At 32.8% G+C, this 14195-nt stretch overlaps 3 protein-coding genes across 8 annotated transcripts in view; 1 reads left to right on the plus strand and 2 right to left on the minus strand.

Moving 5' to 3' along the window:
* LOC100181969 (kelch-like protein 5) overlaps positions 1 to 3163 on the minus strand; it is a 12502-nt gene extending 9339 nt beyond the window's left edge. For both annotated transcript variants that reach the window (XM_009864222.3, XM_026833690.1), the window contains exons 1-2: positions 2837 to 3163; positions 2221 to 2385 (exon numbers count right to left, since the gene is read on the minus strand). In XM_009864222.3, coding sequence (XP_009862524.1) covers positions 2221 to 2385; positions 2837 to 2942 — 271 coding nt within the window. In that variant the 5' untranslated portion in view covers positions 2943 to 3163. The remainder of the gene's footprint in view (positions 1 to 2220; positions 2386 to 2836) is intronic.
* Positions 3164 to 3272: 109 nt separating this feature from the next.
* Positions 3273 to 6422, plus strand: LOC108949460 (proline-rich protein 11-like). The gene is made up of 6 exons (XM_018811722.2): positions 3273 to 3460; positions 3831 to 4212; positions 4650 to 4754; positions 5033 to 5155; positions 5510 to 5635; positions 6009 to 6422. The coding sequence occupies exons 1-6, from the start codon at positions 3414 to 3416 to the stop codon at positions 6066 to 6068; spliced, it is 843 nt and encodes a 280-aa protein (XP_018667267.1). The 5' UTR covers positions 3273 to 3413; the 3' UTR covers positions 6069 to 6422.
* Positions 6423 to 6673: 251 nt separating this feature from the next.
* The window catches only part of LOC100185955 (microtubule-associated protein tau-like), a 29208-nt gene continuing 21686 nt past the window's right edge, over positions 6674 to 14195 (minus strand). For 2 of the 5 annotated variants that reach the window (XM_026833659.1, XM_009864223.3), the window contains 13 exons: positions 13856 to 13945; positions 13437 to 13529; positions 13052 to 13144; positions 12597 to 12689; positions 12103 to 12195; positions 11612 to 11704; positions 11120 to 11215; positions 10273 to 10365; positions 9752 to 9844; positions 8801 to 8882; positions 8481 to 8542; positions 8051 to 8177; positions 6674 to 7572 (listed from right to left, as the gene is read on the minus strand). In XM_026833659.1, the coding sequence (XP_026689460.1) occupies positions 7559 to 7572; positions 8051 to 8177; positions 8481 to 8542; positions 8801 to 8882; positions 9752 to 9844; positions 10273 to 10365; positions 11120 to 11215; positions 11612 to 11704; positions 12103 to 12195; positions 12597 to 12689; positions 13052 to 13144; positions 13437 to 13529; positions 13856 to 13945 (1122 nt within the window). In that variant the 3' untranslated portion in view covers positions 6674 to 7558. The remainder of the gene's footprint in view (positions 7573 to 8050; positions 8178 to 8480; positions 8543 to 8800; positions 8883 to 9751; positions 9845 to 10272; positions 10366 to 11119; positions 11216 to 11611; positions 11705 to 12102; positions 12196 to 12596; positions 12690 to 13051; positions 13145 to 13436; positions 13530 to 13855; positions 13946 to 14195) is intronic. The other 3 variants (XM_018811500.2, XM_018811498.2, XM_018811502.2) reach the window with 3 other exon arrangements.

Raw genomic sequence — 14195 nt, forward strand, 5'->3', positions numbered from 1 at the left:
ATTCATTCATTCAAAAACCACAAAAATGAATGAAAGCTTTTTATTGAATCATAATCATTGCTGTACTTTGTGGACCCTGTGAAACTGCTTTAAGGACCCCAGTTTGGGGACCGCTTGATTAGTAGCTGTAACTTTCTAAGTGTTAAATAGATCTTCCGGCAATTTTGGTTTCTCTTGTAATCTTTAAGGACTGGCATTTTGGTCTGCCATACAGGGAGACATAATCAGGATATGCCATTAGCGTTAAGTGTCTTGTCCAAAGACATGTGTAACAAACACGTGCCAAACAATCCCTTTTACACTTATAATACATCTGGTGGCAACTGGCAACATTATGTATATAGTATGAGTAAAGAACCCTATTGAATAAACAGTTACTATATAACAGGGTGGGAAGAGACGGGACCTTTAGCACATAAAACCCAAATATTCTGATCATGTATTAACAATTAACAACGGTCTATGAGAGTCGTGAGGATACGGTTTTAATATTCTTTGAATGTTCTTTGTTTACTACCAAATAGGACGAAAAATCTTCCCCACCCTACTATATTGTTGAGTTAGAAATTTAAAAAGTTTTATTCAAATTCCCTATACTGGTATGCCACTTAATTACCATCAAGTTGTATTTAAAAAATTGTGCGAATGTTATGTTAATGGACTTAGATCAGATAATAAAATAATTATATATGTTATGAGTAAATCATAAAACAACAATTGCCAATTAAGATTACCTTGTTATAATGTCACACAATGAATTATAGAAACCTCATAAAACCCTCGCTAATAAATGCTTTTAAATGAGTCCTGTGTAATTCCCACATGAATTATAAATTGAAATATACCCACTTAACTTAAGCACTTTATACTTAGCTTAAATATCTGCCTTGTGCATATATAAAAAATCTTTACACCAAACATAAGCTTTTAAACCTATCACTGAAAATGCTATTTTAAATGACTAACTGCTGCACTTACTATTGATTTTTTGACAGCTGCTAAAACAGTGCAGTGATAGTAAATGAATAATTAATGATCAATTAAAATCAAATGTTCGCATATGGTGAATGAGAGACACACACACATACATCTATAAATAACCAACTAATTTCTTCGAAACCATATCACCAATCACCATTATACCCAATGGACAAATACAATTGAACAAATAAAGGTGTGAAACCAATGGCGCAAGCAAACACATAATTCAATTATTATGAAGTGAGGTATATACCTATATATTACAACTGATGTGAAACCTTAATAACCATTGTGGTATTTCAGCTGGCTGTGTACAAACTTGATTATAATGGGGGGAGGGGTATATTTATTATTAAAACTAATATGAAACCACAGCCCTAATAACTACTGTGGCATTTCAGCCAGCGACAGAAAGACTTGATTTAATTTTTTTGTGGAGGTGGGGGGGGAATTTATTCATTCTTAACACAGCCACAGTTGTAAAATCTAAAAAGTTCATATTTTGTTTTGTTTTTTTTTTCAAAAAGTTTTACTCTCATAAAGGGTGGTATTCAAAGCACGCAGTGCTTTTAAAGACCTACTATAAACCAAATAAACATATGCCTTTTTCTAACTAACGAAACAAACCCTTTTCTAATTACCAATTTCCACCTAATAATGTAACCTAGCCAACTAATTAAATACCCCAACAAAACAAATCTGTATCAAAATTAAGTAGCGTTTCTGAACATTGCTTGCAAAAGTACCTATTAGGCAGTGGTCATATTTTAAATAATTGTATCTTATGGGTGAATGTGTTCATTGCAAAAAATATATGTCGCAACTAGCGCAATCTCTTCACGAACTGCCATACTTTACAGACTGTAGTAATAACTTTTCCCATTGTAGATTTCCCATGTTAAACATTTCCCGATTGCTCATCATCCAAAACATCCAAAGTATATTGCATTCGCCCCATTAATCAAAGAGGTTCCCTATGTTTGATGACTAAATTAAACAACTGTACCCCAGTGTTCTTTAGGATATAAAAATGTTGGAAATGTTGGTGCTCACATGTGTACGTTATTTAAATCTACACTATATGTTAGCCAATTGATTGCATCACAAACATACAAAGCACTTCCCAGTTCCCACATTAATCAATGAGTTTTCTAATGCTTTACAAATATGACTTGGAGTAAACAATGTCATTTGAGTTTTCTTCATAATTCCAAAAATGTTGACAGTGTTGCCACTCACCTGTATACATATACTTGATCAAGTTCTCCAACGCATCAGGATCGTTATCCGACATCACGACTTCTTCCTCAACGGCCTCTCTCACCTCACTGTTGAACATCGCACGAAAATATTCCGATACCGAAGACAACACGAGACGATGAGCTGGTATCCTTTTTGATCCAGCTGGATGAATGAATGAAGTTATTTACCCTCACATGGCAGGCAACAACAGTCGTTATAACACAGGTATTCAGTTTCAGACACTTCGTGCCTGTATACAAGATACGACTTGTGTATCTTTGTGGGTGGTTATTTTTACGTATAGCTTACAATTTGGACAGCCCAAAAGTGACTACTGGGTTGGAACAATTGCCGTAACACCAATGATGTTAGCAGCATCGAGCTTTTAACCTAATACAAATCAAGTATTCTAACTGTGCTATGGCGAAGTGCATTAAATAAATTTATTTTATTCAAGGTATGTTCTGATCATATCGTTTTGTTATTATTTTGTGGCTGGTCTACAGTATGAAAAAACCAAACCAACAAACAACTTAAGAAAAAACCAGACTTGATACAACAAAAATAACATTTAATTCATAATTAAGCCATTTAAACAATTACAAATTATTACCTATAATAATGACGTCACATAGTTGTTCTCTTTTTAGATGATCATGAATTTTCCTCATCATGGACGAAGCATGGTCGATTTCAACTGAATGATCAATCAGATCCATTGCCAGGCGTCCAAATATCGGGAATTCTTGACTTCAAGTTTAAACTTGTTTAACTTTGCGATAAACAACACAATTTCATAATTATTTGCTTCAATAAATCGTCACAAAACCAACAAACAACATGAACGAGTTATTTCTTTGCTTTAGTTGCGAATATTTGATTGACAGCTGACAGCTACATAGAAATCAGAGACGATTGAATATCATTGTTGATACTTACATTTGGCACTATAAGTTCAAATAAAATATTTTTTTTAAATTAATAATAGCTTTTTAAACAATAAGCAACGATTTTCTGTATTGTAAATATTTTTATTTCAAAACATAAAATAGCAATGTTTTGACCTTTAACCCATAATACGTGACGTCAAAGACCGGGAAATTTAAAATCGGTAATTTCCGGTTACTGCAATCTGTTATATATGTATATTATAGTGTAAATTTATTTATTTAATAAAACTTAAACGAAACATGGCTCGTAGATTTCAACAGCGAAGGCTTGGTAAAAAGCAACGAAGGTATGCGTGAGTTATATTATTTAAATCGTTTACTATAGTTTCCTAAAATGGCGTTACTAAATATTTAAAACTTCTGTATATTGTTTATATGTATAACAATAATATTTAACAGTGTTTTTTGCGTTCTTCTACCACAGATATAATTGTTAAATTAACTATTCTAACTTTATCATTATTAACATTTTCACCTTTTGACTTTTGTAAACGTTTTCACAAATATAAATAAAATATAATAGTTATATCCTTCTAGTCTCGTTGTATATGTGTTAAGCTTAATTAAATAATTTTTATGTTTTAACTTAATAATATGCCCTACCTTTCGGTAAAGTTTTTCACATAACACCTGATTTTTTACTTTTTAAATCCACAGAACTTTTGCCAGCACTGTATTGGAAGACACACCCCAACAAAAACCTTCTAGAAAGTTTTTTATTCTTTCCATATTTTATACTTTTATACAATACCTTATTTCATTTTTCCGTCCAAAAATAAACAATTCTGAAAGCAACTCAGGATTAACAAATAGAATTGAACAACTCGAAACCACTGTCGCAAAACTTTCAAAAAAGATTGTAAAACTGGAAAAGAAGTTTTCATCTTCTACACCACCCCTTTTCTCTAACACACAAGCACCCACAATTACTTTAGCACCCCCTCCCCCCATTCCACCCCCACCACCACCACCTCCCCTAGGCAATATTCCTGCACTCCCAAAATCCAAGAAATCTGCCCAAGCACCCCAGAAACAAAAGGTAAAACATGGTTTTAGTTTAAAATCACTAAAGTTGGTTTGATCTGGTGTATCGAAAACGTAACCAACAAAAATCAAGTCCAACCACTAATGGTAGTAGAGAAATATATTTTGCCTAAATGGCATCGCCAGTCTCTTATTTAAGTAGAATAAAGTTGGTTTGGTTTTAAAACCAAAATGTTTTAAATTATAAGAGTCAAAAATTATTTAAAAGAATATAACTTATGACTACTGCAGTATATACTGTTTGTTTTTAACAGCCACACAACGCATTTGGTGTGATACTTTTCATAACAGTTTTTGTTAATCATTGTATATTTTCTATTATGACTTTTAAAGAAATAAACAAATTCGTATAGTGTTATTTTAACAAAAATCATACAAATTTTTGTTTTAAAAGTTGCATCATTATAATAGTATTTCAATTTAATGTAACAGAGTTCCTTTCTGCCTGCACCAATCGGTATTTCTGTTGACGCGATTAAAAACTTGAAACTAAAGAAAGTTTCCGACCAACAGAATGAAGGCAGCAAGCCTGGAGCGGTAAATATGTTAATTTTATTCAATAGAAGTGAACTGATAGACCAGTGGGTTTGTTTTATAACGCATACAAGGTTCCTAAGTATTTCATTATATATGTAAAGTTTTATTGTAGGCAATTAGACCTATAACAAATTATACACCAAGGCTTGAAGCTGTCACCATTGTTGGTGTATGTGTCCTTAGGAAAATCACTTAACAACATTTGCTCCAACCTAGTGGTCCTTTATGGGTTGTCTAAATTGTCAGCCCTATGTAAACTCACTTATTTTAATTCACAGAAATCAAACAAAGTACAGCTGGTAACGATACAGGATTTACAGAATGTAAAGTTGAAACGACGAACACAACAAACAGATGAAAATAAAAATATTTTGCCACTAAGTAAACTCAAGTTAACAAAGGTGATTTACAGAAAATCATTAATTGTTCTCCTGCTATATCTTAAGTGTTTCCCAACCGTTTATAATTGACTTTTTACCTTTCTAACTCTATCAATAAAAATACCTGGTTTTAAAGTATTTTGGTATGATATTATCAATTGACAGCAATTTTTACTAAAATTAAACCGCTGCATGTGGTGCCTATAAAAATAATACACAGTTACCAAACCTGTATTATTTTTCATAAAAAATAATCACAAATACCTTTTCCTTTAGTAATAACAATAAAATACTAAACCATTTAAATATAACTTACCGAGATTGTAGCCACCATTAAACAGTTATTCACCTCATAAACCTTTTAATTTCTTGCAGTCGTTGAAGAAAACGAACATTATTCGAAGTCCCGGTGGCACACCATTGGTTAAGAGAGATGAAAACCAATCAACTGGAACTGGACTCACACCAGCGTTTACCAGAGCGTTGAAGAAAAAGTTTGAGGTTCGATAACTTGTATGTTTAAAAGTTGATTGGCGTATAACTTATGTTAAGTGCAGAAGTCCATAGGCTTTGTGATAGACTGTTATGTCCACAAAACATTTGGGCATTTATTTGGTGTTCCGCTGAATTTCTGGTTCACATGGTTTAAAAGTGCTGCCTAACCACCAAATAACAGAGTGTTCAAATGTAATTGCCATGGGCACCAATCTTTTATAAAAATAGGGGCGGCAGGGATAGTTAAATGCACAATCCTGTGAAATAATGTTGACTAATTAATGCACTGCAGTAACTCAAGGGGTATGTCTGCCCACCCTGCCACCCCAGGTGTGGCGCCTATAATACCTACACACAATCACCCACCATTTCCAAACAGGCGGTCCACAAAACATCTCCAATATCCATAGAAGAAAGCCCCAAGTCTTGGAGATGCTAAGCGAAAACATTTTATCGTTTTTAAACCAAATTTTATTCAAAGAAGCAATCATACCATGCAGTTACCACATCAAACATAACTTTCTATTTCATTTTTACTTTGTATTTAAAACAATCACACACATTACTGCTGTAACACCTTATCATATTTCCTGATTAATGCTGAATCTTACTGCTTGCCTGTTTCTTTGCAGTAATAGTATTTGATACGTGAATATAACTTGATTTAATGGCTGCCACAATCTGCATAACCTTTACTAATGTTGAGTCCTTTAACTGAATCAGTTTGATACTGGCTTTGGGCAATCACTAGTTCTTTATAAGCAATACTAATAAAAATCTTATATTAAACAAACTAAGTGCAATCTTTGTGTGAATATAAGTCAAAATAGTTAACAGCTTATTAATAAAAGTCTATCATCTACCAAAAGAACAAAAAATAATCACCCAAAAGTTACATAGGTGGTAACTTACAAGCGAGCACAAGGTGTATAAAAGTAAACACCAGTGTTTTAAAGACCTTCGTGACTTTTATAATCTTTATGGGCATAATCTAATGTATGTTTTTGACCAATACACAACTGCTATTCCAGAATCAAGCAAGTATTTTTACACGAATACATTCACAGTTTATTGTCAGTAAAAATGAGCAGTTTATATTCGCAAATTAACACCCAAACCTGCTGCTATGTTACATTGTTCAGGAAGACTGGACATTATGACATCATAAGCAGCTATACTAATCTCAAACATTGGTGCAAAACATGTTGATATTTGGGACAAAGTAACTTTAACTCTTTAGAAAAACATTTTTGACAATAAAGGTAAAAAACAAGGACCCAAAAATGAAATTCTTTACAGCTGTTATAAAACAGTTGTTAAAATAAAAGCAGCCACAGGTAAAATAAAAGTACCTGAACGGTAGTGTCCATTACATATGTACAAAGTTGATTGGTTTTAAAACTATTTACAGAATTTTTGACTACTGTAGGTTCAAGTTAGACAAAAAATATTGTTCTTCAAATTTTAGATTTATATTTGTTTAGAATTTTATTTGATTTGAATACTAAAGTAGGTTGCAATACTCAATTCATTTTCTTAGGTTTTGATTTAACATTGTTGTATGTTAAGTTACGTAAGAAAATTGCTAAATTACCGAAAAGTGGTAGAATTTGGTTGTACATTAAAAAGCAGTCGAAATCTAATCATGTATACAGTTAAAATATTGTACTGTTACTAACGCACCACAAAAGTTGTGTACCAATACCCTGTACATTTGATTTTGATTTTTTTGGTAAAATAAATGGTAAGATATGTGCTTAAAAATATAAAACGCTACATACCATGTTGGCTGGTAAAATACAAATATCTAGGAAAGTAAAAAACATATTTACAACATTGACGTTGCTACGTAGTATTGTGGATCAACAGAGTTCATTGTTACGTCACCAAAGTGCGATTGTTGCATCATAGAGTTGTCTTGCATTCAAGTCAGGATTCAGATGCTGAAAAAAGTTTTTTGTCATTTTTTTGTAATTTTTGAATTATTTTGCTTTGGTTTGACAGAATTAGGTAAGTGACAGTTAGAGGATATTGGGTTTAAGGATTAATGCTGCTTTACTACCATTGTTGTGGGCGTATGTGTCCTTGGGCAAGTCAGTTAAAAACAATTGCTCCAACCCAGTGGTCACTAATGGGTTCCAAATTGTCAGCCATATATAAAAAAATCACCCACAAAGTAACATACATAAACTTGTAAGCGGCACAAGGTGTATGAAACGGAACACCTGTGTTATAACGACTTTCGTTTTAGTATAAAGAAGTTTGATACTTGATTAGAGTAACTCATTAGAGGGCTTGAGGTGTATGAAACAGAACACACTCGCGGTATGGTGACTGCCGTTGCCTCGCCTCGCCTCCTCGATAAACAAGTTACAATCATTCCCACATAGCCACCACATACTAATACATAAACCCTCTCACATGTAGCTGACATGTTAACTCCACTGTCAGTTCTTGACGAAGCTTTGTCACGAAATTTAAGCGGTTCGTTTAAAATTTCTATGTTTCCTCCACCTGGTGTGTGGTTTGCATTCTCCGAGAAAGGAACCTGAAAGAAAGTAATTGTATAACACGATTGCTTATATTACTTTTTTGGCAGAGAATATGTTGGTAGACAAGTTTAGGTAACCGCAAATAACATCTGGTGTTTCTTAGCTTGATCATTCGTTTTGGTTGAGTGTTAGAAACGGATTGTTACGTTATGCCCATGCTAGATTTTTTAGAATCTTTTAGAATACTTTGGGATGATGGCTGTTTATAGTATACGAAGCAGTTCAGTTTGTTTTTAAAGATTTGTTTTACTAAGTCCAGAGTCCAAACTATACAAATACTATATATACCACCTACTCACCTTTGGTTTGGCTGTTTCTTTAAAGTCAAGTTTTTCATCAAATATTTGAACATTGCCACCACCTGCATGGGAAGGGTTTGTTATTTAACATAAACTTTATTTATCTCTTCGAAAAAGATAGTGAAGATCACAATATATTGAAACAACGAAGAGAAAGGAATAAGCAGCATTTTTTTAAATACATCAACTCTTGCCATTATTTGAACAAAACATTTTTGCATGAACCATGTAGAAACTAAATCTTCTTGTACCATGTACATAAATATTTTAGCCCAATTTCAATCATTAACCATATTCCCAAGGACCCAAGCCATCATTACCTGGTTTATGTTTTGCATTATCCAAAGATCCACATTTAGACCCAACATTACTTAGGTCAAGATTCTTGCTTCTAATCTTTACCTGTAAATAAAGTCAGTAAAACCATGATTAAAAAAACAACAAGTAAAAAGAACTTGTTGCAAACACAAGTGACATGTCATGATAATCAATTATTTTTGATGTGATTTTTGGTTAAATTTGCTCTAAAATTTAATCTTTACCTAAATGGAACAAAGTCAATATAACAATGATTGAAAATACAGTTTTTTCGACAAATAAAATGTTGTTTTGTTTCACGAGAAGGAAACGCAGCTTAAAATTAAAATGTGTGGAAAGAACAGATATGATTGCAAACACAAGTGATTTGATAGTACAAGTGATTTTTGGCAAATTTTGGGCAGCAAAGTGATTTTTCTGTCCATTTTTCGTTATAGTGATTTTGGTCAAATTTGTGCAATAAACAAAAACAAGAGGTTTAATAATAAAAATTGTTTTTTTGTTCTAAAAGTGATTTTTTTGTGGTAAAATTCACTAAACGTGTGTGATACGCTACTCCTGCATGTGGAAGTAATGTTTTACAATTTGTAAAAGTTATTTTTTGTTGTAATTTTTCTCTGTGAAAGTGACTTTACCGATTTGGTTGAAAAAGTGATTTTTCATTTGTACAAATAATTAATTTGAAAATGTGATTTTTGTCAAATTTTAAAAGCAGTCAAAATTTGTGGGACAAACTAAAACAGTTGAATTGGTCGACAAAGTGATTTTTTGTGACATGCTTACACATGATTTGTGTGACTACAAGTGATTTTTCATTGTGCAAATAAATAATTTGTAAAAGTGACCTTTTTCAGCTTTTTTATCAAATTTGTGCTAGAAAATAATTTATTGTTCCACTCATTAAAAAAGTGATTTTTTTATCAAATTTGTGCGACTACCCATGCATGACATACATCGCCTCCTAATGGCTGGTGGTCAATGAACTCTCTACTGCCAACTTTTGGTTGAACATCCGAGACGTCAACCTTTTCATGAATTATCTTTGTCTGTGGCGAATATTTTTATTTAACACAATGTCGCCCACTAATAGGTAAGTGGGTAACGACAATGACAAAGACATTTTCTATCAAAATTTCCAAATTCTATTACTTCTGCTACCAGGCATATTGCAATATAATGTTTTTGGCTTCTCTGGTATAAAAGTTAATTATATTCTAAAGTTTTGTTTCAACACTTTATTGATATTGCTGTGTACGTTACAAAAAAAAATAAATTTTAACGAAGTTTTTGAAGTGTTTTCATTATATATGAATGTAATAACCACTTCTGTTGTTAAAAGTTATTAACTATTCAAGACTACTTATTCTTCATCCTTCAAATTAAAAGTATGTTCCCTAGGTATTTTGGGACCACATTTTCTTCCCTACTTTACATTGAACACACTTTGCAACTCATATACAAACTCCCCACTTACATTCCCACCACCGGGGGTGTGCTTGAGGTTGTCCTTACTTCCAACCTTGGATGACACTTGTGCCACGTCGAGCTTCTTAGAGAATATTTTAACCTGCGACGAGTAATATGTGAATTACCATACTGTGTTTAAAACGATAATTCATACATTTTTACAAATTTTCTGACAAATTTTAATTTTTGTTATAACAATTTATTTCTTAAAGGTATCTAGGTTAAAACCTTAAAGTTTTCTTGGTTAAAAAGTTGGATTAGTTTGAAGTTTAGATTAAAAGATTGATTGAATTACAAAACTTTTAGTAAATGGTGATGAAACAGCAAAATCTTTGACTTTAGTCCAGTGGTTACTAAAAGGAAAATCTTTCACTTTAGACTGACAGAAATTATTACAAACTGATCTAATTTATCAACATTATCTATTAATTTAACACAGACTGACTAACACAAACTAAACCCAAATTTGTGATTAGATACAAAATGTATCCCATTAGCCCAATGTTTGCTATTTTTAACAGTATCAGTATAATTAATTACACCTTTTTGCAACTCTTATTAATTTTTAATAAGGTTTACCAAACTAACTTGATTTTTTGAGTTAGTTAAAAGAGCACCAGAAATGGTATATTTTTTAAAGGAAAAAAATGATTTAGAACACCAAAAACGAAGTATTTTCAGAAAAAAAATAAATTTTTTGTATAAATTATTCTTGTTTATTAAAGATGTTTTGCACAATTTTTTTTTTTGTTAAAATTATTTTCTAGCAATTTTTGAGTTAGTAGTCAAGAGCACCGGAAATATTATTTAAGTTAACATGGGCAAGTTAGTGCAAGGTTTGCGTTGAAAGCTACCTTCCCCCCACCAGGGCTGTGGCTCATGTTTGACAAACTACTTATCCGAGAATGGACGTTGGAAAAATTTAACTTTCGCTGTTTGAAAATTTTAACCTGAAAAATGGGATAGGTTTGAAATGAAAACAACTTTGTGGGTGTTGGGGTGATAGGTCAATCTCTTACTAAACCCCAGGTCCCTTGGCATGCTTTGCTACATGACTATTTACTATATATCATATGTATTTCAATATAGAATAGAAAAACATCATAAAACAAGACACTTATGCCCAACACAGGACATTAGGCCAACAAAATTGGCCAAAAAGAGCCACAAAATAAGTATGTCTCATTGTATTTTAAGCAGAATAAAAAATACACTTACAATTGCAAAAAATGTATATATATATATATATTTTATTTAAATAAATTATCAATTCTTCAGAGAGTAGAAAAGTCAATGCAAAACCACAGTAATAAATGATTTCCCACGAGAATAAATAATGTTGTTACCTTTCCTCCTTGTGGTTCATGCTTAATATTGTCGGTTGACCCACATTTGGACTGAACGTGACTTAAATCCATTTTCTTCGCTTCAATTTTAACCTGGGAATAATAAGAATGTTTAAATTAATTTGGTCGTTTTGATGGATTTTAGTAAAATATAATGCCTTGTAACTGGCATATGGTAATTCTAAAACAAGAATTGAAAAGGAGATTTAGTTTTAATTACCTTTGGTAAGGAATACTGCAGCACTATATAAAGTTTATATAATATATTATTAACTGTTGCTGCTAGGCAGATCTACACAATTTTTTTTTACATATCCACATTTGATGTCAATAAAACTAAGGAATAAATGAAACTTATTTATCTGTGCATGGCGAGGCAACCACATATGTTATTCCCGTTTCTCACACGTGCTCGCTTACAAGTTACCATGTATGGTCGTATGTTACTTGTTAAACAAAGTCAGGTAAAGAAATAGAAATAATATAATTACCTTTCCACCACCGGGGGTGTGAGTAAGATTATCCTTGGATCCACATTTAGATTGAACGTGCGCAAAGTTTAATTTATGATGTTCCACTTTTACCTGCAGGGGATATCAAATGTTAAATTAAGCAGAGATAATTATTAAAGGAAAAAAATTATGTCGAATACAAGCCTTAAGACAAGCTACAGGGACACAGAAAACACAGTCCTGTGTAAAGTAATGCAGTAGACTGTGTTTCGCAATAAATATAATTCTGTTTTTAAAGTTAGCATGGCTGTTAGCAAGATACTTGGCTCATTGGTTGGGTGCTGATGTCATAACCTTTGGCAAAACACTTAACAACAATTGCTCTAACCCAATGGTCACTAATCCGTTGTTAAAATAGTCAGGGATATAGAAAAACAATAACCCACAAATTAACCTAACTGGCAAGTGCTAAGCTGGCAGTGCCGGGCCATTTTGATAAATAAGTTACATTAAGATGGTAACACCCCACCCACCTTCCCTCCACTCGGTGTATGATGAATATTATCCTTGGATCCACATTTGGACGACACTTTACCAAAGTCAAGTTTCTTGCTTTCAATTTTAACCTGGAGAAAAATAATAAATAGGATAACTGACATAACAAATCACATTAATCTCATAGACATGTTATAATGTTACACTTATTTTGTAGATTATTAGGACAAACCTGGATTAAATCCTAGGTCTCCTGTGAACTTAACAAATATAGAATAGAAACAAACTTGGTTTAAACACTAGGTACATCTACAAGTGTTCTAGCAGAAATCATGCAAAAGACAAACTTTGTCCCTAAACCCTTTGAATTTAGCAAAAACAGTCAAACCATGTCCTTATACCTTTCAGTATAAAACAATACAAATACTGCCAAGTATAACATGGGATTGTGGGTTGTTAACTTATCATAGAAACAATATAAATAAGGCGTTACCTTTCCCCCTCCAGGTGTGTGTGTAATGTTATTGAACGATCCACATTTAGAAGTTACATTCGACACATTCACTTTCCTATGTTCAATTTTAACCTGAGATAAAAAAGTTGTGAAATCTTATATCCTAAAACCTTCAATAATTCTATTACTGATAATTTAGACAGCTCATTTGTGATCGCTGGGTTGGAGCAATTGCTGTTGCGTTTGGCTCTTGTCTAAAGACACACAGACTCACAGTTCTCGAATTGGTAAGGGTATGTCTATAAATCTGGCGGTGAGCCTGATATGTAGCCCCACACAACCACAGTGGTAGCCATATCAAACATCAAGTGCCATAAAATATAACATATTGTAAAAAGAATGTTAACATAACAAAAATACCCACCTTGCCACCTCCAGGGGTGTGGTTTAAGTTTGCTCGCGAACCACATTTCGAAGACACGTTGTTGTAACTTGTTTTCTTGCTCTCTATTTTAACCTGAAATGTTATTTATGGAGTTATGTTATCTATAAAGTTGTATTAAAAGAAAAAAAAAACAATTTTGAAATCTAGTATATTAAAAGCAAATAGGCTGAGTATATTTTTGACTGATAGACCTACACCTAGGCACCAAACTTATGATAGTTGGACACACAATTCTGTGAAACGAATGTCACTTCTATCTTTGTAATATATACTGACTAGTGATTAATGCAGAGCCAATATTTAACGGTCTGTCTACCCAACTTTATATCAAACTTATAGAAAATATAGTTTGCAGGTGCAACTACAAAGTAGTTAAAAAGCACAGTATGGTCCCATACCTTCCCCCCACCAGGGGTGTGTGTGATATTGTTCAATGAACCAACTTTACTTTGAATGTTCCGTGTCGTCATTCTTCCGCTACCAGTTGACTGCAGTGTATTAAAGTTATTAATGTTATTCATACACCTTATGCTCATTGTCGAGTTACAACATGGGTGTCTTCTTATACACCAGACACACATGGTGTATTTATACACTTCATGCTCACTGTCGAGTTACAACATGGGTGTCTTCTTATACACCAGACACACATGGTGTATTTATACACCTCATGCTCGCTGTCGAGTTTTGACAGGTGTCTTCTTATACGCCAGACATACATGGTGTATTCATACACCT

Source organism: Ciona intestinalis, chromosome 1 (assembly GCF_000224145.3).
Source record: "Ciona intestinalis chromosome 1, KH, whole genome shotgun sequence".
In the NCBI taxonomy this organism is placed as follows: domain Eukaryota; kingdom Metazoa; phylum Chordata; class Ascidiacea; order Phlebobranchia; family Cionidae; genus Ciona; species Ciona intestinalis.